Genomic DNA, 27,276 nt, shown 5'->3' with positions numbered 1-27,276 from the left:
AAATGCGGGTCATCTCCTGACCCGACCCATGTGACCTGCATCACCCGCGGGTTGACCCGGCCCGACCGTTTGCCAGGTCTAGACGTACCTGCACCTGTGATTCCCCGACATTATTCGTCCACCAGATCGTCGTACACGTGGCAGTAGGACATGCCATACATGTTCGTTAGAAAAACGTCTTAAAAGATACCATGATTTTGAAGACACACCTCTATGATGTGTCCATTTATCGTCATCACGACCGTTCATCTCATCTGGATGACATTGCCTGAAAATCACAGCCATGGATTGGATGAGTCGAATATGACATCTTCAATGAGGGACCCAAAGATGAATAGTACAAATGGTCATGTTGTAAAGGTGGGGCTAGGGGTGTAAACGAGCGAGCCGACCTTGGCAAGGCTCGGCTCGGCTCGTTAAGCTCAAAAGCTTGGCTCAGGCTTGAACCAGGCTCGGCTCGGCCAGGCTCGCGAGCCTTAGAGCTCGGGTTATATTAAGTTCACACCCCGCATCTTCCCTGGACAGCCCTATCTAGTGTAATTTGACTACTCTTTTTACACTACGGGGGGTGGTCCAAGTAACAAATGGGGTTCCAAAAAAGAAGTGACATATTTTGCCTCCCCCTTTCACTCCCTGGACAACCCTTTTAGTATATATATTTATATATATATATATATATAGAGGAAAGTGTTGGTGAGCTTAAGCACCCCAATCACATGGGTCCCACACTTTCTGTGGTGATCCAAACCATTCATTTGCAAGGGTGTGTACCAAAAATCAGCTCCATAGGATCATCCTAACCCCTCCATTTATGGAAGACAAAAATAGGCAGATTTGTGGACAAATAATGTCTGTCCATTTTGACCTCCACAAATGGATGGGTTAGGATGATTCTATGGAGCTGATTTTTGGTACACACCCCATCTATGTAAGGGCTTTTCAAATGAATGCTTTGGATCATCCTAACAAAGTAGGCCCCAATGTGATTGGGCGCTTAAGCTCACCAACACTTTCCTCAAATATATATATATATATATATATATATATATATATATATATATATATATATATATATATATATATATATATATATATTAAATTCTTAACGAGCATTAACGAGCCTGGCCAGCCGGCTCGGCTCGGCTCATCAAGCATTCGAGCCGAGCTCGAGCGAGCTTCCGAGCCCGAGCCAAAATTGACACCCTTAGGTGGGCCCCCAAAGATGAATTATCCAAATGGTCCTATGTCACATTCGTAGGCTCCAAAGATGATCTGTTCAAATGGTTCTATTTCACATTGGTGGGTCCCAAAGGTGATCTGTTCAAATGGTCCTATTTCATATTGGTGGGCCCAATCACAAGCGTAGTCACATGGGTGCGTAATTGTTTGTAACATCATTGGAACACCTTGCCACATTACTACTTCAGCAGGCCTACAAGCATGGAATTTTAGCCCCCGTTAGGATTGCAACGGCCCGAAGCGACGTTATGGGCGTTTCCCTGTGTTTGGTCGACATCGTTTTAAATGTCGGCAGTTATGGGAGTGGGAAACCGAGACGCGTCTCCTCCGTCATTGAACCGCGTAACAATTATGTTCGGCGACACGTACCTGCACTTGTGATTCCCCGACATCATTCATCCACCAGATCGCCGTACACGTGGCAGTAGAACATGCCATACGTGTTCGTTAGAAAAACGTCTTGTATGGGTGTCCATTTATCGCCATCACGACCCATCATCTCATCTTGAGTGACATCGCCTGAAAATCATAGCCATGGATTGGGTGGCACGAATATTACATCTTCAATATGGTCATGTTTTACATTGGGGGGACCCAAAGATGAGTTGTCCAAATGGTCCTATTTCATACTGGTGGGCTCCAAAGATGATCTGTTCAAATGGTCCTATTTCACATTGGTGGGTACCAAGGTGATCTGTTCAAATGGTCCTGTTTCACATTGGGTGGGCCCAGTCACAAGGGTAGTCTCACATGTGTGCCTTATTGTTTGTAACATCATTGGAACACCTTGCCACATTACTACTTCAGCAGGCTTACAAGTAAGTAGGGGTGTAAACGGATCGAATTCGGAGCGGATATGGCTATATCCGATTTCGATTACAGTATACACTGTCCGAATTCGGATTCGGATTCGGATTTGACGGATATTTAATATCTGTTGCCGAATTCGCCGAATTCGTATCCGCCGGATATTGTTCGAATTCGGATATTATCCGTATCCGTTTATCCGGTAAATTCGAACATTTTATTGCAGCACTTTATCTTTTTTCTCCTTCTTACTCCTTAAATGAAGTTTCTAAACCCTAAAACTAGACCCACATTCTCTTCACAAAATTAACTCTCAAACTCTAAAATATATGAGATCATCTTCTTCCTTTTAAAACAAAGGCAGAGAGAGAGGCGGTGGGGATGGATGATGGTGTTGGTAGTAATCATTGATCTTTGGAGTGTCCTTATATGATGGAATGGGTTTGGGCTATTTGGAACAAGAGAAGTGGGAGTGCTGATGGTGGAAAATGAAGAGAAATGGGGATGGAGATGGGGATTGGGTTAGAGATGGAGGTGACTAGTGTGATGGAGGTGGCTGTGAGAAGGTGGAGAGGGGCGGCAGTGGATTTTGGTGGGGTTGGAGGCACCAAGGAATGCCGAAAATGTTTCTCAGCCTCTTCCTTTCTCCTCTCTCTTGCTTGCTTATCTTTGCAAACCTTAGAAGTTCCCTATTTTAATTGCATTTTGGGTTTTTTTTATAACCCTAAGTTGAAAAATTGATCTGAGCCGTCCATTTACCATTAATGACCTAGATGGGCTTTTTACTTTAGAATTCTCTAGAAGCTATGCCATCTTCTTTCAATCACCATCATCCATTTGTCTCTTTCATCCTACAACCCACATTTGTTGCTTCATAAAGAAGCCATGTCAAACTCCAAGAATACCCTTAAAATGAGAGATTACTTCATTTCCTACCCAAAACACTTTTTGTTAAAAATTCACTGTTCTTTTAGAAACAAAAGATAGTGGGTCATTACTAAAAATAAATATTAATGATATTACTAATAATAAATAAAAAAGATTTACTTCTCGGATTCGGATGTTAAACGGATCGGATATACCATTTACCAGATTCGCATCCGCTAAGAGCCGAATATCTCATAAATGGATTCGGATAATATCCGCTTGAAACGGATTCAGATAATATTCACTTTAAACGGATTCGGATGCGGACGGTAATCGAATTTCCGAATATCCATTTACACCCCTACAAGCAAGGAATTTTAGCACCCGAAAAATGATTACCAACACCCCTATTAAAAGACGAGTATAATTTCTAGTGATTGTCCATGAATGCCTATACAAAGAAAAAGGGTATTTTGGCCATATCAATATTTATGATTTGATGGAGGACGTTGCCCTTATCACAAGCACAAGCAATTTCTTTCCTTACCTCCCCGTCGCTCAATTCATAAGTGCTATCTAAGTGAATAGGAAATGACGATATTGACATTGCTACCTTTCTTCTTCGAAGTTCGAACCATGCTTCTAATTTGGTAGGTTTGACCTACGGGTCCCACTACAAAAATTGAAAAAAACATTTCCCTGTGATATATTCGCCCCCTTTCATTCCCTGTCCACCCACTGGTAGTGTCAAAAGAGCAATCGTAAATACACTACATAGGGGTGGACCGGGGAAGAAAGAGAGGCTAATATATCAGTTCACCAAAAGACAGCTTTTTTATGGTGTGGTGTGGTGACCCACTAAATCAATGGCCAAGATGGCCTACATTAGCGACTGTGTAGGGCCGTGATGGTAAGAGGCGAATGGACATCGGATGAGTTAGATAAAATAGTAATTAAGAAAATCAAAGGTTTATCAACACCAAGGATTGTCTCATGAAGGTATACCCAATTGCATTTTGCCTGATTTGTAGTCACAGCTAAGACCGATGGATCCAATCACATAAACATGGCACAGGTGGGGCCCAAAGAGTATTAGCTAAGAACAAGCCTACCGTTGCTATTTGATCCAACGGCAGCATCTTAAAAAGTGGACTACCGTTGGATCAAATATCAAGGGTGGTGCCTCATGCACTCGACTTCACGCTGGGGCACCATATAATTTGGGAAACAAGGCAACTTGGGAAATGTTATCAGCACTGCTGTATTTTGATGATCGCACTCTCAATTTATTAAAAGTACGGTATAACCTGCACCATAGGATGATCCAAACCGTCCATTAGATGGGCCATAGCCTAAATAGGGTGTGGTCCAAAAATTATTTCCACAGGTTGATCCTAACCCTCCAATCTATAGAGGGTTAGGATCAACCCTGTAACATTTACATCTGAGGGTTAGGATCAACCTATGGAAATGATTTTTTGGGAACAACCTATTTAGGCTGTGGCCCTTCTAATGGACGGTTTGGATCATCCTATGGTGCGGGCCATACCGTACTTTTAATAAAGTGAGGAGTGTGATCATCAAAATACAGTAGTGCTGATAACATTTCCCGGCAACGGCAACGGCAACTTTTCCAACGGATAAGTTAACTTGCAGAAATGGGACCCAATAAAATATGTTTTAGGAAAGAGCATAACAGTGACTTTCTTTAAGATGCCTCTCAATCTAAACCGAACAGGTTGTTAATGTTACGAAACCCTTGAAGCCTCTTCATTTCCTCCTTGTCCCTGATTATCCATCCTTCTTATTCCAAAACCTAGCAGACTGAATCAGGTGGAGTTTGGAAGGAGGTGGGGTTTTGAATCAGGTGGAGTTTTGCATTCTTATATTTTTTTTCCTGTTTTTATTTTCATCTCCACCTGCAATTTTAGCAGTTCTATCTATATTTGAAAACGAAATGGAGATATGGATACATCTGTAAAGATATGACAGATGTCTCAATCAGAAGAGGGAAAAAGAGAAAAGAATTGTTGGAAGAATCTGGGTTAGGGAATGTAATCATGAGGGAGGAATTGGGGAGGGTAAAAGAGGAGCATGAAGGATTACTGCTTCATGAGGAAATAACCTGGAGACAGAAGTGGAGAGTGAGGTCGTTAAAGGAAGGGGATAAAAATACGGCTTATTTTCATGCAATGGCCAGTGCCCGAGGAAGGAGAAATGGGATTGAGTCTCTGGTTGTCAACAGAGTTAGAGTGTCGGGGAAGGCAGATGTTACTAGTGTAATATTGGACTTTTATACATCTTTGTATTCGTCTTATTGTATTACTAGACCATCTCCGGAGGTCTTGGAGTTTTGTGAGCTGAGTATGGCCCAGAGAAGTACATTGGAGAAACCTTTTGAGGAGGAGGAGATCGAAAAAGGAGTTTTTTCCTTTAGCAGGGACAAGGCCCCTGGTCCCGATGGCTTTTGTTTAGCCCTTTTTCAATCTTGTTGGCCGTATGTGAAAGGGGATATCATGAAATTTTTTGATGAATTCTTCGATGGCTTGGTGCTGGACAAAGGCACTGGGGCCACTTTCATTACCCTTATTCCAAAAGTTGCGGGTGCTTCTAAAATTACCGAGTTTCGTCCTATTAGCCTGGTGGGATGTTTATACAAAGTGTTGGCAAAAGTGTTAGCGGATCACCTAAAGGTGGTGCTTCCATCTATTATATCTGATTGCCAAAGTGCTTTTGTTGCTAATAGGCAGATCTTAAATTGCTCTTTAGTAGCTAACGAGGCCATCGACTCTTATCGTAGACTCGGAGTGGGAGTTATTTTGTGCAAATTGGATATGGAAAAGGCATATGATAGGGTGGAATGGGATTGCTTGGATTATTTGCTTGGGAGGATGGGATTTGGAAGTAGGTGGAGACAATGGATCAGGGCTTGTGTCTCTTCTGTATGGTTCTCCGTGCTGATTAATGGGTCTCCTAAAGGTTTCTTTAAATCATCACGAGGTCTTAGGCAGGGAGATCCCTTGTCCCCTTTTCTGTTTGTCATTGTGGCAGAGACCCTTAGTCGATTGATGTAGAAAGGGAGTGGAATGGGTCTTTTCAATGGTTTTAAAATAGGAAGTGAGAAAATTGAGGTGTCTCATCTTCAATTTGCAGATGATACTCTCCTATTTTGCGAACCGGAAATGAATCAGGTGCTCAATTTGAAATATTCCCTTAGATGTTATGAGCTAATTACGGGTCAGAGATTCAATTTTCACAACTCTAGGTTGTATTCTTTAAACATCCCGCAGGAAGAGGCTGTTGATCTGGCTAAAATTTTGGGGTGTCAGTTAGATCATTTGCCTTCTACCTATTTGGGTCTTCCTCTGGGGGTTGATAGACCTAATAAAGCTTTGTGGGAACCTGTTGTTGAACGAATTGATAGGAGGTTGGAGACGTAGAAAAGGAATCTTGTTTCTGGAGGGGGGAGACTTGTGTTGGTCAAGGCGGTGTTGGCTAATATCCCCATATATTTCTTATCATTGTTCAAATGCCCGGTTAGTGTAGTATTGCGGATTGAACAAATTCAACGTAAGTTTTTATGGGGATGTAAGGTTGAGAATAAGGGTATTCCCTTGGTAAACTAGAAAAAGGTGTGCCTCCCTATTAAGAAAGGTGGTTTGGGTATTAGGAGAGTTGAAGAATTTAATCATGCACTATTGGGAAAGTGGCTATGGAGGTTTGGAGAGGAACAATCTCAATTATGGGTTAGGGTCATTGGGAGCAAATATGGATGCTTGTCGGGAAGGTGGGTTTCTGATAATCGCTTCAAGAAGAAAGGATTGACCGTGTGGCGTGACATTTTGAAAATGTCACATACTTTTAACAAGTATGTTAGGTTTAGAGTTTATTCAGGGGATATGATTAAATTTTGGAATGATGTATGGTGTGGGGATGATCCTCTTATGGTTGTGTTCTCAGATCTATATAGTGTAGCTTCCGATAAAGAGGCTTTTGTTTGTGATTGTTTTGTTCTCGATGGGGGTAGTTTAGTTTGGTCTCCGATCTTCAGGAGGAATTTCTTTGATAGGGAGTTAGAGTCGGTATCCCAATTTCTTAAGCTTCTAGATGGGTGCTATATTAAGAGGACCGGTTTGGATAAAAGAGTATGGACTGCGGTATCTTCTGGTTTTTTCACTGTCAAATCTTTTTATTTATTCTTGATGCCTTGCGATGTATCCTCTATCTCAACCAAGGTATGGAAATTTCATTGTCCATCTAGAGTTTGTATCTTCGGATGGGCTGTTTGTCGTGATCGGATTCAAACGATTAACTTCCTTAGGGAGCGAGGTATGTTGCTTGTGGACCATTGCCCCCTATGTTTGGATGATGGTGAATCTGTGGGTCATCTCTTCATGTATTGTTCATTTTCTCGTCAGATATGGAGCTATATACTTCTGAGGTTTGGCATATCCTGGGCTTTTCCTTTATCTATTCCGGATTTGATGCATCAGTGGGAGTTTGTGCCGTGGAGAAAGAAAGGAAAATTATTGTGGAAAATTTGTTTGCTTGCAACATGGTGGGTGATTTGGAAAGAGAGAAATTCTAGAGTTTTTGAGGGGATTGCTAAATCTCCGTACTGGCTATATATGAAAATTATTGCCCTCTCTATATCGTGGGCAAGATGTCTTTCGGCATTCCGATTCGTTTCGGCCTTTGACTTATGGGAGGGGTGGAGAGAAGTTTGCTTTAGTAAGGAGGCTAGGTCTCAGATTGCTCAGCAGTGGGAGGCTCCTCCTATTGGGATGTTCAAAATTAACTTCGATGGGTCGAGTTTTGGGAACCCGGGCCCAGCCGGGGTAGGTGGGTTATGTCGTGATGATTGCAGCGAAGTTGTGTGGGCTTATTCTGGCCCTCTTAGGGTATGTGATGCCTCGGAGGCCTAGGTAAATGCGGTATATCATGGTATTAAAAGACTTGATAGAGAGAGCATGGATCACATTATTGTGGAGGGTGATTCGCTCAATGTAATTAGATGGTTAAAGGGGGCGGTGTTGCCTCCTTGGAGATTTTCGTATATCTTTGATGAAATAGATGATCTAATCTCGGGTCAATCATGTGAGAAGATCTGCCAATGGGGAGGCGGATTCTTTGGCTAGGGGTGGGGTTAGTCGTATGACATTGGAGTGGTTTGACTTCCTCACTCCTTGAGAGTTTTTTTGTATCTTTATTTTTATTGTTTCTCGTGTACTTTCGGGAGTGGTCCTCCTCGGCCCGCTCCCTTATCTAATGAAATCATTCTACCATTTCAAAAAAAAAATTGTCTATTGTGGCACCAGATTTTCCAGTGCGATTTCATCTATTTCTGAATAGTTTTAATAGAGAACTTGGTGATCAACAGCCCTGTAAGGATGGCTTTGAGTTCAACAATATTGTTGGGGACTAGACCAAAAATAGAACTACAACCCAGATTTTTTTTTTTTTTTGCTGAAGTGTTACTTTAAAGATTCCACACCCATTAGCAAGATTTGGATTGAGTTTAGCTGTTCATAGACCATGTGTTACTTTATTTAAGAGTTTTTAAATATTTACAGATATTTAAAATTTACTGGAATATAGTATGTAATCTACAGGTTCCTTATTTATTTAATAGCTATATTAAAATTTATCTTCTTCAGATTTTAAATAACAGTGGCTCTCCCACGTTTTCTCATGTAAGGTTTTAATAAACAGACTCCTTCAACATGGTTGACTTTCAAATCCTTCTCTCCTGTATCATGTGGAAAATAATGCCAATGAAAACACAAGTCATTGTGTGGGGATACATTGATGTAGATGTTGTTGGGATTTTGTCAACTTCAATTTGGTAAACATCTAATGCCTTTTTCTCATTTGGCTAGCTATCTTGATGTCCTTCTCTATTTTGTTTTTCTCTTAGGCTAGTATCCCCTGTAATTGTATCTTTCATTGCCCCCTCTAATAAATTTATGCTTGGCGAGCAAAAGAAAATACCTTTCTCATCCCTCCCTTTCCCCTTTTGAAAGTTGTACCTCTGGATTCTTTGAGAATTCCCTTCACTCGGTGTAATTCTTTCTTTGTTTTTGGAATATATCTGGTAGGGGTCTGCCTAACCCCAGCTTACCCATCAGAGAGAGGGAGGGAGGGAGGGAGGAGAAGAAGAAGAAAAGAAAGTATCTTTCCTTATGGATACACATGTTTCTGCAGAGATGGGCATTAGAAGCAGGCAAAGGTTATGTCTTCCATTTGCTTTCGTTTACTTATTTGTCGTCTCTTTGGAAACCCATCTCACAATAGCTGTTGACTCCATCTCTCCAGTCCAATCTCTCTCTGGAAGTCAGACCATAACCTCTCAAGGTGGTAATTTTGAGTTGGGCTTCTTCACTCCAGGTACCTCTCGGAACTATTACATAGGTATCTGGTACAAAAAAATCTCAGAACAAACTGTAGTCTGGGTAGCAAACAGAGAAACACCTCTTCTTGACACTTCATCAGAACTAAAAATCTCAGAAGATGGCAACCTAGTCCTTGTCCAACAGTCAAATATTGCAGTTTGGTCGACAAATTCAGCCTCTGGAACTAGAGATTCTACAGTTGCCAAGCTTCTTGACAATGGAAATCTGATTTTGAGAGATGCATCGAATTCCTCTGTCATAATTTGGCAGAGCTTTGATCACCCAACTCATATATGGTTACCTGGAGGATGGTTTGGACTCAATAAAATTACTGGAGAAAGGCAGGTCCTTACTTCATGGAGGAATTCAGAAGATCCAGCTCCTGGACCTTATTCTCTTGAGATAGACCCCGGTGGAAGCAGTGAGCATTTCTTAATGCGTGACAGATCTATAAGGTATTGGGGTAGCGGGGAATGGAATGGACGGATTTTCAGTGGAATTCCCGAAATGAGATTATACTATATCTACAATTTCAGCTTTATTGATGATGACAAGGCAAAGTATTTCACCTACTCTGTTTATGATCCTGAGATTATTACACAACATGAGATTGATGAGTCAGGGCAAATCAAGCAACGTACATGGTTGGAGTCTTCTAAACGTACATTGGGCAAATCAAGCAACGTACATTGGGCAAATCAAGCAACGTACATAGATGGCTAATGAATCATATGATGGGTACTCATATTCTTGTGTCTCTAAGAGAAATCATTACTGTTCTGCTTAATTTTGAAGTATAATAATGACAACACATTACCATCTGATCATGACTAGATGCTAGTGTTGAGGCATCCAACCACCTAAACAGCTCCATACCTGGATGGCCCTATTCATCATCAGCATCTGGTTCTGATCACGATCAAAACATCAATAATACAAAGAGTACCTGACTGTATGGCTGTTGTCTGGTGCAAAAGCGAGCAGCAAAATGGCTTCCTGCAAAACTGCCTACCAAATTAATTTCGTGGAAAGCCATTTCGCGGTTCGCTTTTCCTCGAGAGAACAGACACAAAGGGCATTTATGACTCCTTTAAATTTATATTCTCAAAGCAGTTTCCATATTTTTCCAAAGGACCAATGGGGGTGCCCTTGAAGCTGGTTTTTGCAAGGGCACCCTTCATTCTGACACACACACATATTTATATGTGTGCGTGTGTGATTTGCTAGGCACCATCGAAAAAGGCATTTCGCGGAACGACTGCTGCATGAGAGGTAACCTCATCATGAATAATGTCAACATCTGTTGCCTATGTGGCTGCACTCAGTTAGGCAGCTGGTTCTGTTCTAACCCCCCACCCACGCACAACACACACACACACACACACACACACACACACCACCACAACCACCGCCACCACCACCGTATGGCATGTGGAGTGTAGGGATTTGTTCTGTTATGCTCTCAGTTAGGCAGCCAGTTCCTGTGACAACACTCTCCCGGAAATCCAAATTCATCAATTCCTATATAGTATTACCAAGCACCAAAAAAAAAAAGGAAGAAAAAGAAGAAAACAATCTTCATATATATTGAACTGCAAATGTTTTTTGTTACGATTTAATGAAATGTGTTTATTTTTGTTCAGATGGCAGAGGGAATAACAAGCGAACGTTGCTTATGTTAGTCACACTGCCTGTTGCTGTAGGGATTGTATTGGTGGCTGCATCCATCTATTGTTGGTGGCTTATTGTCATTAAGAAAGGTAAACGAAACTGATGTCATCGTAGTTTTTCCTTGGTGGAAGCCCTATGAGTTTTTCTTTGGTGTAAAAAATACAGGGGAACCCACAATATTTGGCGATCACACCAATTCACTTTTCTGGGCTCGAGATAGATAGGATGTGCCCCCAAAAAAATGGAAGGTGATATTACGAACTACGAAATTGGTGCTATGAAAACAGAGGAATGCTAGGGTTTTCGAAGGCTTAGTGAAGTCCCTTCACTTCCACTTCATGGGGAAACTAGCTCTAACCATCGCTTGGGTAAGAGCATTGCCCGGCTTTCGGTTTGTAACGACACATGATGACCTATGGCAAGGATGATCAAAGGTATGCAACAGTAAGGAAAGGTGGCCACCCATAAATCAGGATTGGGAGCCACCGAGCAGAGGTTACCTAAATTTGAATTTCAATGGGTCCAGTTTGGGAAACCCGGGGCTGGCACCAGTAGGCGGCCTTCTTAGGGATAAAGTGGAAATACGTTATGGGCCTATTCGGGACCTCAAGGGCATATGGAAGAGTAGAAAGTGATTCCCCAGCCAGCCAGAAGAAAGGAATTTTCCCAGAAAGAAGTAGGTATGCCTACGCAACAATCAGACTAAGAAAGGGAAAGAAGTAGGTATGCCTGCGCAACAATCAGACTAAGAAAGGGAATTTCACTCTTGAGAGAATACATGACACGACACATAGAAGCTCACATTCTAATGCGGATGAAAATCATAAAGATTGTTCCAGTCCTTGGCGTTGAGCAAGTTTTTATATTTTAACTATTATTTTGTCATTTTATTTGTAGGGTACTTTTTAGGCATCAAATCTCATCCGTTTGAAGTGTTTTTGGTATCTTTAGAAAGGTTTTTCGATTACCTATCTAACGAGCCCAAGATCATATGATTTGGATGTGTTTTGAGCAAGTTATGACTGTTTTTAAGGAAGGGGTATAGGTCAAATACGGGATTACTATTTTTGGTAAGTTTTTATCTTTATTTAGCTTTGATTTAGATTAGATGAGTGGTTAAGATTAATTTTTACTTTAGGTTATTTTCTAGGATTTCTTTTCTTATAAATATATCTTATCAAAGCAATGTAAAGAGACTTTTGACTTTTGAATATTGAATAGAATTGAGATTTGATTTTGTGAGAGCTATTGTGGCTTGGACTTCTTCTTCTGAGGTTTGGAACTATCTTCTCTCATCTCATCTCCTCTATTATCTTCTATTTCTTCAATCAAATTAGCACAAAGGAGGTTAGTAAATCAGATTTTCTTTTTTTTTTTGTTCTTGAATCCAAAAATACAAGAACCCAAAATCTATAGATCTCTCTCGTTCTTCAAGATCTCGTTTCGAGACTTTGAAGAATTGTTTTTATGATTAAACATCAGCCTGAACACCCAAGAACCATAGCTTTAAATCCCTTTTGCAGCCAATTGAAAATTCGCACCATTTTCAAGCCCGGAAACCCTTTTTGAACATCCCTAGCCTAAACCTACCATCAAATCAGAGCCTAAACCCTAGATTAACCTTTCTTTTAACTTCTAAACCTTAACCTAAAATTTGGACAGTAGTATTCAACCAAAATCTCAGATCTGTCAAATTACCAAAATACCCCTACAACTCAAAACTGGACCGTTGTGAGCCTTTTACTGCTGCTGGACATTTTTTCTGTTTTTCTTCATTGGATATTATTATTTTCATGCTTGTGTGACATCTATTTCATTGGTACTTGCATTGGTTTTTTAGTTCTTTTAATTGGTTGCTTGCGTAGGCCTAGTTTCAGACTAATCTTTCTATTATTAATTCATCTAACGAATCTTTATCGCTTTGATTGATTTGCATAAGGTTTAGTTCATGCTTAATTACAATCTTTTCAATTATTTATGCTATTTAAGTCTCATTATTGCTACTGCCCATAGATTAATTAGGAGTTAATTCGGCCCAAGGTAAGTTGTTAAGTGTTATTTTAATTTTCCCTTTAAGCCCTAAATTGTCCTAAAACCTTTTTTTCCATTAGGAGTGTAGGATTTTTCCTAAATTAGGTATTGTCTTGCATCACATTCCCTCGGCCCCATTTGAATTGCGAACTCCAACAAGGCAGAGATTAGAGTGGTGTACCAAGGAATGAAGTTAGAGTGGTGTACGAAGGATTGATGGGATAACGGATCGAGTGGTAGGATCCTCCATCGCATTTCATCATGTAAGAAGATCGGCTAATAGTGTGGCCGATAGTCTAGCTCGGGAGACAGTTTCAAGGCCGAAGTTGGAAGTTTTCGATTTTCTCCCTTGATCTGTTTTTACCTTTTTGTTTTGTTTTTCTTTGATTCTATGCCTTATTTTGATCATCTCAATCGTTGGGGTTCCCCGTGTTTCTTTTCTCTATTAATTCAATTCTTTACCATTCTAAAAAAAACAAAATGAATGGTTTAGATCTCCTCCAAGTACTGTTGTCCAATCATTTTTTTTTCCACACTTTCATGCACGGCCTTCCACCACATAAAAACACACCATCCTACATATATCATGCCACAAAAATTTTTATCCACCTTGGCTTAGTCTATTGTTGTACACATCTTTTCTATCAGGTAACAGAAATAAAATTCCGAAAACGCCGTTGTCTCATTTGGGTGCAAGTGCTCTTGAGCTCCAGGAGTTTCTCCATGAAAATAACTTCAGAGAATATGGGGAGGTTGGCCGAGATATACCCCTTTTCGATCTTGGAATCATAGCAGTTGCTACAGAAAACTTCTCAGATTCAAATAAACTTGGGCAAGGGGGTTTTGGCCCTGTATATAAGGTAATACTCAATGGCATGAACCTCATATTTTCATAAAATTGAACCCCGCTTAAGTTTCTCTCCCACCACAAAGAAATTATATGGTGGCAATATTTTCAGGCATTCCTCAAATTAGTGAGGAGAGTGCAAAGCCCATCCCCTAGTTTCACTAGAAAAGATCCAAACGGGTTTGTTAGTTTTGCAAATATGAAAAACTTTCCCTAATTTTTTTCCTTGGAAAATGATGTTTCTAAGGTTTCTCAGAGCCTTTGTTTAGGTAAAACTATTTCAGCTAAATCCTCTCATTAAACAAAAAAAAAATCTCAAAACTTTGACTTCTCCCTTCAAAATATATTATTGTAGTATAATATATTTTATAATACCAAATACATTATTAGTAATATAATATAATTTATAATAAGTTAAGTGAAGCTACACATACGTGTAGCTAACTTAGCTACACCGACGGCTTAAAATACGGTGGGCCCACATTATTTGGGTGATCGAAGCCATTCATTTGATAGGCCCTCACATTGATAGGGTGTGCCCAAAAAATCAGCTCCATAGGATCATCCCAACCCTTCAAACTGTGAAGGCAAAAATTGATAGATTTGTGAAGATTTTTACATGTCTAATTATGCCTCCACAAATCGTAGGGTTGGGATGATCCTATGGAGCTGATTTTTTGGGCACACCCTATCTATGTGAGGGCCCATCAAATGAATAGTTTGCATCACCCAAACAATGTGGGGCCCACTGTATTTTAAGCCGTTGGTGTAGCTAAGTTAGCTACACGTATGTGTAGCTACATTTTTCTCATTTATAATATATAACATTTTTTGCTTGGATCCTTGTCTTTGCCCCAGCCTAAACTTGTTGTTCTTCTAAAATATTTCACTGTGCTTGATAAAATTATATGTATCTTTCTGAGGTTGGTAACCCAATTTTCACATAAAACTTTTCAGTTAAGATTTTTTATCAAAAAACCATGAAAAAGAACAACCCATGCTATATTTGGGAACCATGAAAAATTATTCCATGGAATATTGGTGGGCCCAATTGTGAAAGAGGAGTTTAGAAGAAGGTTGAGAGAGGCTTGAGAGGGCACGAGTGAAGAGAGCCTTGAGAAATCCCTAAAACCAATGGAAAAAAATACATTACTTCAAATTGGGGGTTTCCCCTGTTTTTCAGGGTTTTTTCATGTTCACCTCCTGCCATTCTCTCAAGTCTTTCCATCTCAGCTCATCTCTCACCACTGTCGCCACTCATATTCCATGTAATATATTTTTTAATGATTGTGTATGTTCTTTTCTTCATTGTGACAAATTTTGCTGTTTTTTTTTTCAACTGAAAACACTTTTAAGATTTCTTTTCAGCATAGCCAAACAAGCCCACTTCACGTGGAATGGAATTTTACTTTTACATCCCCTTCTATGGAAACTCGTGGTTGTGGCAGATCAGTATCGATGCAAGTTGTTACAATGGGAAAAGCGATTCATCATCATTCTGGGAATTGCTCGAGGGCTTCTTTATCTTCATCAAGATTCTAGATTGAGAATTATTCATAGAGATTTGAAACCCAGCAACATTCTTCTAGATGAGGAGATGGATGCAAAAATTTCAGACTTTGGCATGGCAAGGATTTTTGGCGGAAATCAGAGTCAAGAAAATACTATTAGAGTAGTAGGAACGTAGTAAGCAACATGCCACACCCCCAATCTATTCAGCATTATCTATAATGAAAATTTTAATATGAACAGCTAACAACTTGTGTGAAAATTTTAATATGAACAGCTAATAACTTGTGTTCTCTGATTGTGTGCAGTGGCTATATGTCTCCTGAGTATGCCTCGCATGGGCTTTTCTCAATGAAATCTGATGTCTTTAGTTTTGGGGTCATATTACTCGAGATCGTTAGTGGAAAGAAGAACACCAGTTTTTATCATTCGGAGCACGCCTTGACCCTTCTAGCACATGTAAGTATCAAGATACATTTCCTGCTATTGATTTTATTATAGTTATCTTCTTTATAGACTAGATTAATATGGGAGTATTTCAGGCATGGCAACTTTGGATTGAAGACAAGGGGTTGGATTTGATGGATACAACAATAAGTGAAGCATGCAATACAAGTGAAGTGTTGAAGTGTATTCAAGTTGGGCTCTTGTGTGTACAAGAAGAGGCAACAGATAGACCAACCATGGCCTCTGTTGTTACCATGCTTGTTAGCGAAAATGCAAGCCTTCCGATGCCTAAAAAACCAGCTTTTGTTATGGGAAGTCTCCCTAATATGGATTCTTCTTCAAGTAGGTTATTAGCAAATTGTTCCATAAATGAGGTAACAAATACTACTGTCCAAGGTAGATAGGAGACTCCCAAGGTTTTGTGTAATTACCAAACATGTTTTTTTTATATATTCAAGTTGAAAATGCATGCTCTCTCATGTTTTGAAATGGGGCCCATTAAGTAAGTAATCGTCAAAGTGCCTCAATATATTCCACTAATGACACACCTAGTTCGAAGCATTCCGTGAAAATCTCCCATGCCTAAAATTTAGGAATACTTTAAATAGAGATTTGTTTTATTAAATTCAGGTATTGTTCCTTGTCACCAACTACACGGACAGTTACTTTCATGATCAATGGTAAGAAGCAATTTTGGATTTTGGTCTCATAGATTAGGGAGGCATTACATGAAATCATGATAGTTGATCTCATTCAGAACATGAGGCAGCATCCCATGCTTAAGATTAAGGACTACTAAACAAGAACGACTAAGCTGACATTGCAGTCGGGATCAAAGGAACAACCAATTCTATTATCCCACAGCTAAGATCAATGGAGACCATTTAACCTTGCGCACATCATTGATGACTTCTTGATAACTTCAATCGAGACCATTTAACCTTGCGCACATCATAATTGACATCTTGATACCATACCAGACGGACTCCCCATGAGTAAGATAAAATAGTAAGAAAATCATAAGTTTATCAAGGACCGAGAATTATCGGATAAAGGCATACCCAATGGCATGTTTGCTTGATTTTTAGTCACAGCTCAGACCAATGGATTCAACAGGTGGGGCCCAAAGAGAATCAGCTAAGAAGAAGCCTAAAAACCACGCCTTCTTAGCATTATCCCTACAAAAATCAACGTTCTAACTTCCCTTTCAAGAACAAGGGCCTACGATCATCTGATCCAGATGTTCTCAAAGGCATTTGTTCAGACTTATGGTCATCGTCTCAGTCAATGGATCTAGTTGAGAAAATCCGCGAGCCAAATCTGATTTAATCGTGCACACATAAATGGAAAAATATAAATAAAAGAAAATCGCAATATGAATACTAAGTTTTTAGATGATTCATGACTTTTTAGAAAACAAAATTACAAGAATTACAACAACATTAACTTGCAAACCTGAAAGCCCGCAAATCACAACCCTTACATTATTTTGGTCACCACTACTCCCCGAGAAAACCCCTCTCTACTTCGTCATGCCCTTAGTTTCTTATTTAGTTTCTCACCACAACTAGAAAACCTAGTAGCGAGAAACAAGGCAACTTTCCTAACAGATTTGATAATGTACATTGGGTAGAAATGGGACCCAATAGATGCCTTTTAGAAAAGAGCATATAAGTGACTTTCTTGTTTCTTTTTCTTCTTTTTTTTTCGTTTTGAAATGATGGAATATATTAAAAGAGAAGGCAGAGGACCGAGATAGTCGAGGCCAAAGAGAGTAGATCAAACTTATAGGAAAAACAAAACCGACACAAAGAAAACCCCTTCAACTATAGGGGGAGGAAGTAAAAAATCTCCAAGTCCGCAAAAGCCACTTCTTCCCGATTTGCTTCTCTATCGCTAACCGCCTCACATGATGAAAATGGATTGAGTGGCCTTCCACACGATCTAAGATCTCATCAACAAAAACTGAGAATCTCCGAGGGGGCGGCTCATTCATCTAACCACCTAATTACATTGAGGGAATCCCCTTCTACAACTTAGATCATTCAATTGATTACCCACCAACATTCTAATTCCCTGGAAAGACTTTCTTTTGAGCACCCTTATTCTTTTGTACCAATGCAGAAATGGGACCCAACAAATGTCCTTTAGGAAAGAACAAAACAGTGACTTTCTTTTTAGCACCCCGTGACAAATCAAATACTTCTATTTATATGAAAAGGAAACATAGCACAACAATTAAGAAAAACGAGGCAACGACCTTACCCAAATTCAAGGCAATCGCAACACCATTCACATTATCCCTAGAAAATTTAGTTATATAGGAAGGCAGAAAAGTATAGCGGTCGTTATTGGGCATTTTAGCTACATAGTTCTTGACAGTGCCTTTGCTTGACTCTCAAGTTCTTCTCTACTGGAAAATAATACCGATGAAAACAAAAATGTCATTGACATTGAAGCTGAAGCATTCCTCTCCTCTCCATAAATTGGCAGTATCATTGATGAAGATGTTGCTGGATTTTGTCAATTTCGAATTAGAAAACATCTAATGCCTTTTTCCCATCAAGAAATTGGAAGGATCATATATGAAGATGTTGTAGGATTTTGGTAATTTTGATTTGGAAAACATCTGATGCCTATTTCTCATCTGGCTAGCTATCTACATGTCCTTTATCTGTTTTGTTTTTCCCTTAGGCCAGTATCCCCTGTTATTGTATCATTTCTTTGCTCCCTTTAATAAATTTCTGCTTGGCTAGCAAAAGAAAAGTACCTATCCTTATAGGTGCACATGTTCTTGTAGAGATGGGCATTAGAAGCAATCAACGGTTATCTCTTCCATTTTTTTTCGTTTTCCTCTTTGTCGTCTCTTTGAAAACAGAGATGTCTATAGCTGCTCACTCCCTCTCTCCAGGCCAATATCTCTCTGGAGATCAGACCATAATCTCTACGGGTGGTGAATTTGAGTTGGGCTTCTTCACACCAGGTAAGTCTCAGAACTACTACATAGGTATCTGGTACAAGAAAATCTCCGAACAAACTGTAGTCTGGGTAGCAAACAGAGAAACACCTCTCACTGACGATTCATCGGAGCTAAGAATCTCAGAAGATGGTAACCTAGTCCTTATCAACCAACCAAATATTACAATTTGGTCAACAAATTCAACCTCTGGAACCAAAAATTCTACAGTTGCAGAGCTTCTTGACACTGGAAATCTTGTTTTGCGGGATGGGTCGAATTCCTCTATCATAATTTGGCAGAGCTTTGATCACCCAACTGATACATGGTTACCTGAAGGATGGTTAGGAGTCAATAAAATTACCGGAGAAAGGAAGGCCCTTATTTCATGGAGGAACTCAGAAGATCCAGCTCCTGGGCCTTATTCTGTGGAGATAAACCCCAATGGAAGCAGTGAGTATATAGTAATGAGTAACAAGTCTATAATGTACTGGGGTAGCGGGGAATGGAATGGGAGGACTTTCAGCAGAATTCCCGAAATGAGCTTATACTATGTCTACAATTTCAGCTTCAACGTCAATGACAAGGCAAAGTATTTCACCTACTCTGTTAATAATCCCGAGATTATTACAAGATTTGTGATGGATGTTTCAGGGCAAATCAAGCAACTCACATGGTTGGAGGAGACTAAACAGTGGAACTTATTTTGGTATCAACCAAAAGACCAATGTGATGTTTATTCTATTTGTGGGGCTTTTGGTGTCTGCAACCGAGAAGCGCTGCCCATCTGTAGTTGTTTGCAAGGTTTTGAGCCCAAGTCTCCAAAAGATTGGAGTTTGGGTGATTGGTCTGGAGGGTGTGTGAGTAGAAACCCTTTGAATTGCCAAAATTGTGGCACTAACATCATCCCCTATCCTTTAAGCACTGGAATTGGGTGTGGTGATCCATCCTACCAAATCCATTGCAATATATCGACGGGTCAGCTTCGATTCAACACACTTGACGGATCTTCTTATGCAATTACCACCATCAACCCAGAAACAAGGGCATTTGTAATCCAACTGAACAACAAAAGTATGTGTAATACAACTGCTTACAAAAGCTTAGAGCTAAACAGTAGCCTTCCTTTCTATGTGAGCAACAGAAGCACCGTCTTGTTGCTAAATTGTTCAATTCCCCAAAACACCTCAACTTTGAATTGCTCTTCTTCTAGCCCTTGCAATAGATACATCCAGGAAGTAGAATCTTGTTTCAAATCAAAAAAGTGCTGCAGTTATGTCACTGGGGGTCTATCTTTATCCTCAAGATCACATTCAGTCGGAATATCTAACCATCGATGTGATGCTTATACAAGCATTGTTAATGTGAACCCATTACAGCCTCTAACAAGCTGGCAGGAGGGAGTAGAGATCGGATGGGAGGCTCCGCCTGAACCAGTGTGTACTTCTTCAAATGATTGCGAAGCTTGGCCAGAATCAACTTGCTTGCCGGATGCATCCATCCTTGGAAAGAGAAGGTGCTTCTGTAATGCAGACTTCAAGTGGGATTCATCAATTGCAAACTGCACATCTGGTGAGTAGAAACCAGAATTAGTATCAAGTCTTATGTGCCTCAACAGAAACTTCTAGCATTGTGCCAAATTTTGAAGTCTTATGACTAGATGCTAGTGTCGAGTGCAACCAACCAACTAAACAACTCCATACCTGGTTGGACCTTGTCATCATCACCATCTGATTCTGATCATGATCAAACCATGGATAATACTATAAGCATGCGGGCGGGCGCGCACACACACAAGTACCAATATATCTATGTATGTATATATACCCATGGAAATACTATAAGTATCTACGTATTATATTACCCATTACATGCGTCCAACGAAAAAATCATTTCTTCTTCCAATTTTTCGATCTTCCCATTCTTTCCCAGTGGAGCCTTCTTCCCCTAGTTCCTTCCATTCCACCAATGAATGATCTGTAACAATTTGCTAATCTGGATCAACTAATTGTTCTCTGATAGCACTCACTCAAGTACAGATTTCCCGATTTCAAAATGTATTGAGAACAAAAAAAGAAAAAGAAAATTACACACACACACTAGTACTCTTGTCCCATGCTATGCATGGGTGTACAATGTTGGGCCCCACACCATCAAAACATGAGGTGTAAAATGGTGGGGCCCACCCTAATGCATAGGTTTGGATAGAGATTCTGAACCCCACATAATCAACAACATTAGGGGCTGGGACCATGCCATCAATAACATGAGATGTAAAATGGTAGGTCCCACCCTATGCATGGGTTTGGTTTGGGTGGAGATGGTGGACCCACCACATCAAAACATGAGTTGTGGAATGGCGGCCCCCACCCATAATAGCATAAGGTGTAAAATATTGGGCCCACCAGATCAACTGTAAAATGGCGGCCCCCACCCATGCTATACTTGGGTCTAAAGTGTTAGGCCCCGCCCTATCAAAACAATACATGTGGTATAAAGAAAAGGTTTTCCAATAAAAATTTCTTAGAATTTAGAAAGAAAGTGAGTGACAATGGAAATGGAATGAAACATGCTTATTGTGTGTGTGTCTTTATAGATGGAATTGCTACTCTGTTTTTGTTACGATTTGATGAAATGGGTTAGTTTTTTTTTTCAGATGGCGAAGGTAATGACAAGCGACCGTTCCTTATGAAAGTTACACTACCGATTGCAATAGGGATTGTTTTGGGGACCGCATCCATCTATTGTTTCTGGCGTATTGTTAAGAAGACAGGTAACAGAGACTCATCCTAGATATACTATGCCCCAGCTTACTCTATTGGTGCACAAATATCTTTTCTCACGTCATGTAGCTTACTCTATTGGTGCACACATCCTTTCTCGTGTCAGGTAACCGGAAAAAAATGCTCAAAATGTCGCCGTCTCATTTGGGTCCAAGTGCTCTTAATGTCAATGACTTTCTCCATGTGAGTAAGTACAGAGAAGGTAGGGAGGTTGGCTCAGATATACCTTTTTTTGATCTTGGAATCATTGCAGCTGCTACAGAAAACTTCTCAGATTCAAATAAAATTGGGGAAGGGGGTTTTGGCCCTGTTTATAAGGTAATATTCCATGACTTGAACCTCATATATCCATAAAATGGACGCTAGTATGGCAAATAAATTATTTGGTGGCAATATTACATGCATTCCTCAAATTAGTGAGGACTGCAAAATCCTCCTCAAGTTTCACTTGGGCCTTGTTTATTTTGGATTTTGAGAACCGATTGTGAGTCAAAACTGATTATTGAACTCAAAATTAAAGGTAAATTTGAGCACAATAATCAATTTTGGACTCACAATGGGTTCTCAAAATCCAGAGCAAGCAGGGCCTTAGATTTTTCATTTCAATCCAGCCAGGATCCTCATCGACGCCCCAGCCTACATCTTTTGTTGTTTTGAAATATTTCACAGCACTTGATAGAATATAAATATATCTTTCAGGGTGAGCTAATAGAAGGGGAGATGATAGCTATCAAACGACTTTCTAGGAGTTCCGGACAAGGCCTGGAAGAGTTCAAGAACGAGGTTATATTGATAGCCAAGCTTCAACACAGGAATCTTGTGAGGCTTTTAGGTTATTGCATTCAAGGAGATGAAAAGCTTCTAATCTACGAATTTATGCACAACAAAGGCTTGGACTCCTTCCTTTTTGGTTCGTTTCTATAACCCAAAAAGCTATCTTCTACCTTGCATTCATATCGTTGCGTTACACTTTACAAGGACTTCAGGCATGATTGACTACACTCGAAAACAAAATCAGCCCAAACCAAAATTTTCGAGGTTGGCAACCCATTTTCTCAAGTAAAAGTTTTTCCAGATAAGGATTTTTTTTTTATCAAAAACCGTGAAAAAGAACAATGCGAGCAATAGGACATGCTTGGCAACCGTGAAAAATTATTCCATGGAATATTTGTGTGCCCAATTTTGATAGATGAGTTGACAAGGCTGGGGTAGAGACTTAAGAGGGCAGAGTGGAGAGAGCATGAGAAAGTCCTAAAAGCAGTGAAACAAATACCCTATTTCAAATTGTGTGTGTTCTTCTTAGGAAAAGAATTCCCTGTTTTTTTTCAAAAGAAAACAATTTCCATATTTTTTCGGCATAGCCAAACAGGCTTAAGTCATGTGGAAAGGAATTTTAATTATTTACATTTCTATGGAAACTCGTGGCAGATCCCTATCGATGCAAGTTGTTACAGTGGGAAAAGCGCTTCATCATCATTATGGGAATTGCTCGAGGGCTTCTTTATCTACATCATGATTCCAGGTTGAGAATTATTCATAGAGATTTGAAACCCAGCAACATTCTTCTAGACGAGGAGATGAATGCAAAAATTTCAGACTTTGGCATGGCAAGGATATTTGGAGGAAATCAGACTCAAGCAAACACTAATAGAGTGGTTGGAACATAGTAAGCAACAAGGCACACCGCTAATCTATTCAGTATTATCTTTTATCTCTATCGCTATAATCAAAATTTCAAATCACAAGATTAGAAAAGATTATACGAAAATTAACAGTCATATATCATAATATCTAACTATTTCTGTTGATTGGTGGAGTGCAGTGGTTATATGTCACCCGAGTACGCCTCGCATGGACTTTTCTCGGTGAAATCTGATGTCTTTAGCTTTGGGGTCATATTACTCGAGATCATTAGTGGAAAGAAGAATACTAGCTTCTATCTTTCAGAGCACGCCTTGACCCTTCTAGAACATGTAAGTATCAAGATATATTACATTGCTATAGATTTTACTATGCATCTCTTCCTTGTAGACTAGATTAACATTGGTGTATTTCAGGCATGGCAACTTTGGATTGAAGACAAGGGGTTGGATTTGATGGATAAATCGGTGAGTGAAGCATGCAATACAAGTGAAGTGTTGAAGTGTATCCAAGTTGGGCTCTTGTGTGTACAAGAAGACGCAATAGATAGACCAACAATGGCTTCTGTTGTTGCCATGTTTGTTAGTGAAAATGCAACTCTTCCGATCCCTAAAAAACCAGCTTTCCTCATAAGAAGTCTCCCTAAGACAGATCCTTCTTCAAGTAGGTTATTAGTAAATTGTTCAAACGAGGTAACAAATTCTATAGTAGAAGGTCGATAGGAGTGTGTTTTATTTTCTAAACTAGTTTTGCCTATGAGATTATCAAATGTTTAGTTTATCTTGTTCCACTCTTTTTCAGACTAATTTATGAAAGTGTGGTCGTAGATAAATGCCTAATAATGCCTTTTACACAACTTCCATGAAATTTTATTTAGCTCGTGTGATTGGCGACCACTGTGTTATACATAACCAATATGCCAAAGCCCCAAGACTGATGGAATGCATTAGGCTAGGACCTTACATTACTTGGGATCAGCAGGTGACGTCCCTAGTGGCCCCTCTGTGATTACTCTCTCTAGACCCTTAAACCACTTCAGAGTCTTATGGGAATTCAAATAGCTTGGAGTGATTTCGTCCCGTTATCAAAACATGGCCGAGCAGATATCATTCCCGCATAATAAATGACTTAATATATTCTCGTGACTAATAAGATAATAACAATAACAATTCATTACGGGAACACACTTCTCTTTCTTTATAGACTAGATTAATATGGAATCTTCTTCAAGTAGGTTAATAGCAAATTGTTCCCTAAACGAGGTAACAAATACAGGAGACTCCCTACGTTTTGTGTAATTACCAAACATGTTTTTTTTATATATTCAAGTTGAAAATGCATGCTCTCTCATGTTTTGACACACCTAGTTCGAAGCATTCCGTGAAAATCTCTCATGCCTAAAATTTAGGAATACTTTAAATAGAGATTTGTTTTATTAAATTCAGGTATTGTTCCTTGTCACCAACCACACGGACAGTTACTTTCATGATCAATGGTAAGAAGCAATTTTGGATTTTGGTCTCATAGGGAGGCATTACGTGAAATCGTGATCACGTTCATCTCATTCAGAACATGAGGCAGCATCCCATGCTTTAGATTAAGGACTGCTAAACAAGAACGACTAAACTGACATTGCAGTCGGGATCAAGGGACAACCAATTCTAGGATCCCACAGCTCAAATCAATGGAGACCATTGGTCTTCATTGGTGACTTCCTGACAACTTCAATGGAGACCATTTAACCTTGCGCACATCATAATTGACTTCTTAATACCATACCAGACGGACACCCCATGATTAAGATAAAATAGTAAGAAAATCATGAGTTTATCAAGGACCGAGAATTATCGGATAAAGGTGTACCCAATGACATGTTTGCTTGATTTTTAGTCACAGCTCAGACCAATGGATTCAACAGATGGGGCCCAAAGAGAATCAGCTAAGAAGAAGCCTAAAAACCATGCCTTCTTAGCATTATCCCTACAAAATTCAACGTTCTAACTTCCCTTTGAAGACCAAGGGCCTAAGATCATCAGATCCAGTTGTTCTCGAAGGCATGTGTTCTGACTTATGGTTGTCGTCTACAAAATTCAACGTTCTAATTTCCCTTTGAAGACCAAGGGCCTAAGATCATCCGATCCAGATGTTCTCAAAGGCATTTGTTCGGACTTATGGTTGTCGTCTCACTCAATGGATCTAGTTGAGAAAATCCGCGACAACTACACCCCTTGTGGTTTCATTGGGTTTTTTTTAACTGGACGGACTAGACGGCGAGGTGGAAATGACCAAAATGCCCTCGTCTTCCCCAACTCAAAATAAGGGTTTTCAGACTTGAAAACTAAAAATTAGGGTTTGATTCAAACTCTTGTTTATTTATCAACATAAAGCCTCGATTTAGGAGTTTTATTTGTCTTCATTCACACCATTATCATGATTTGCACATAAACCCTAATATTTTAGGGCTGTTTTTTGTTTTTATCAATGTTTTTTTCTTGAAATGTGGGTTTGATCTAGCCATGGGGTGGGGTTTCATTGTCTGTGATGGAGGTGACGGCGGTAGCCGGAGATGGTGACGGTAGCAGTGGCGATGGCTGGAGGTGCGACGACGGCGGTGGAAAATGGCGTAACCCTAATCCCTTTGCAAATGAGGGTATTTCTGTCCTCAAAATATTAACCATGGTTATTTTCAGTCTTTCCGTCAGGTTAAACTGATGGACCATTGACGGAGCGGGTGTACTTGTCACGTTTTGAAACCTCAGGAGTATACTTGTCACGTTTAGAACCACATGGGTAGAAGTGTATGTGTCAGAAACTAGAGGGGGTGTAAATGTAATTTTCCCAAAAATATAAATAAAAGCAAATCGTAATATGAATACCAAGTTTTTAGATGTGACTTTTTAGAAAACAAAATTACAAGAATTGCAACAAGATTAACTTGCAAACCCGCAAATCACAACCCTTTTCCTTGATCACACGAGCAACCCCAACAAAAACCCAAGAGAACTCTTTCTCTTTCTCTTTCTCTCTTTCTTTCTCATCCCCCGGAAAAACACAGACCCCTCTACATTACTTTGGTCACCACTACTCCCCGAGAAAACCATTATCTACTTTGTCATGCCCTTAGATTCTAATTTAGTTTCTCACCACAACTAGAAAACCTAGTAGTGGGAAACAAGGCAACTTTCCTAACAGATTTGATAATGTACGTTGCGTAGAAATGGGATCCAATAGATGTCTTTTAGAAAAGAGCATAACAGTGACTTTTTTTTTTTTTTTTGAAATGATGGAATATATTAAAAGAGAAGGCACAGAACGGAGATAGTCGAGGCCAAAGAGAGTATATCAAACTTATAGAAAAACAAAACCGACACAAAGAAAACCCCTTCAACTAAAGGGGGGAGGAAGTAAAAAACCTCCAAGTCCGCATGTGCCACTTCTTCCCGAGCTAAGTGATCTGCTTCTCTATTCGCCGGTCGCCTCACATGATCGAAAATGGATTGAGTGGCCTTCCACATGATCTAGGATCTCATCAACAAAAACTGAGAATCTCCGAGGGGGGTGGCTCTTTCATCTAACCACCTAATTACATTGAGGGAATCCCCTTCTACAACTTAGATCATTCAATTGATTGCTCACCAACATTCTAATTCCCTGGAAAGACTTTCTTTTGAGCACCCTTATTCTTTTGTACCAATGCAGAAATGGGACACAACAAATGTCTTTTAAGAAAGAACATAACAGTGACTTTCTTTTTAGCACCCTCATCTAAGAAAAGAAGCCAAACAAAATCCCCTACGTATTTCATCTCTGGTATCCTCATCTATTTTTGCAGAGAGCCCAAAGGATCCCATGCGTTTATCCGTTGTCTAAGGCTAGATAATCAAAGCAAAAGTCCCGTGACAAATCAAATACTTCTATTTATATGAAACCCATCAATTGAAAAGGTTTTCTAAGAAAAGGAAACATAGCACGCACTTAAGAAAAACAAGGCAACGACCTTACCCAAATTCAAGGCAATCGCAACACCATTCACATTATCCCTAAAAAATATATAGGAATGCAGAAAAGTATTCGTTTACCATTCTT

The 27,276-nt window shown here is 39.7% G+C and overlaps 3 protein-coding genes across 7 annotated transcripts in view; all 3 read left to right on the top strand.

The window, feature by feature from the left end:
• LOC143885616 (uncharacterized) overlaps nucleotides 1-23,912 on the top strand; it is a 34,018-nt gene extending 10,106 nt beyond the window's left edge. The window contains exons 8-19 of the mRNA XM_077389813.1: nucleotides 1,535-1,616; nucleotides 4,848-5,892; nucleotides 6,584-6,700; nucleotides 10,949-11,065; nucleotides 13,656-13,867; nucleotides 18,505-20,338; nucleotides 21,423-21,539; nucleotides 21,656-21,867; nucleotides 22,249-22,459; nucleotides 22,978-23,215; nucleotides 23,372-23,522; nucleotides 23,607-23,912. Of these exons, the coding sequence (XP_077245928.1) occupies nucleotides 1,535-1,616; nucleotides 4,848-5,892; nucleotides 6,584-6,700; nucleotides 10,949-11,065; nucleotides 13,656-13,867; nucleotides 18,505-20,338; nucleotides 21,423-21,539; nucleotides 21,656-21,867; nucleotides 22,249-22,459; nucleotides 22,978-23,215; nucleotides 23,372-23,522; nucleotides 23,607-23,912 (4,642 nt within the window). The remainder of the gene's footprint in view (nucleotides 1-1,534; nucleotides 1,617-4,847; nucleotides 5,893-6,583; nucleotides 6,701-10,948; nucleotides 11,066-13,655; nucleotides 13,868-18,504; nucleotides 20,339-21,422; nucleotides 21,540-21,655; nucleotides 21,868-22,248; nucleotides 22,460-22,977; nucleotides 23,216-23,371; nucleotides 23,523-23,606) is intronic.
• Nucleotides 8,850-15,441, top strand: LOC143883919 (G-type lectin S-receptor-like serine/threonine-protein kinase At2g19130). 4 transcript variants are annotated; one of them, XR_013252597.1, is made up of 4 exons: nucleotides 8,851-10,043; nucleotides 10,949-11,065; nucleotides 13,656-13,867; nucleotides 15,303-15,441. XR_013252597.1 is itself a non-coding variant. In XM_077387241.1 (3 exons), the coding sequence occupies exons 1-2, from the start codon at nucleotides 9,106-9,108 to the stop codon at nucleotides 10,026-10,028; spliced, it is 837 nt and encodes a 278-aa protein (XP_077243356.1). In that variant the 5' UTR covers nucleotides 8,850-9,105; the 3' UTR covers nucleotides 10,029-10,043; nucleotides 10,949-12,162. The 4 variants fall into 4 exon arrangements, 2 of the variants coding, with proteins under 2 accessions (XP_077243356.1, XP_077243355.1); XM_077387241.1 differs by lacking the exons at nucleotides 13,656-13,867; nucleotides 15,303-15,441 and having other exon boundaries at nucleotides 8,850-9,142; nucleotides 9,229-10,043; nucleotides 10,949-12,162; XR_013252598.1 differs by lacking the exons at nucleotides 13,656-13,867; nucleotides 15,303-15,441 and adding an exon at nucleotides 11,142-12,162.
• On the top strand, nucleotides 14,514-16,284 carry LOC143883918 (G-type lectin S-receptor-like serine/threonine-protein kinase At4g03230). Of its 2 annotated transcripts, XM_077387238.1 has the most exons (4): nucleotides 14,514-15,122; nucleotides 15,223-15,540; nucleotides 15,672-15,822; nucleotides 15,906-16,284. In XM_077387238.1, the coding sequence occupies exons 1-4, from the start codon at nucleotides 14,989-14,991 to the stop codon at nucleotides 16,212-16,214; spliced, it is 912 nt and encodes a 303-aa protein (XP_077243353.1). In that variant the 5' UTR covers nucleotides 14,514-14,988; the 3' UTR covers nucleotides 16,215-16,284. The 2 variants fall into 2 exon arrangements, with proteins under 2 accessions (XP_077243353.1, XP_077243352.1); XM_077387237.1 differs by having other exon boundaries at nucleotides 14,514-15,540.
• Nucleotides 23,913-27,276: the final 3,364 nt, after the last annotated feature.

This window comes from Tasmannia lanceolata, unplaced genomic scaffold (assembly GCF_043159265.1).
Source record: "Tasmannia lanceolata isolate RefF3 unplaced genomic scaffold, GAP_Taslan_0.1 ptg000008l, whole genome shotgun sequence".
In the NCBI taxonomy this organism is placed as follows: domain Eukaryota; kingdom Viridiplantae; phylum Streptophyta; class Magnoliopsida; order Canellales; family Winteraceae; genus Tasmannia; species Tasmannia lanceolata.
The sequence above is the reverse complement of the archived record's forward strand: the minus strand, read 5'-3'. Positions and strand labels throughout refer to the sequence as shown.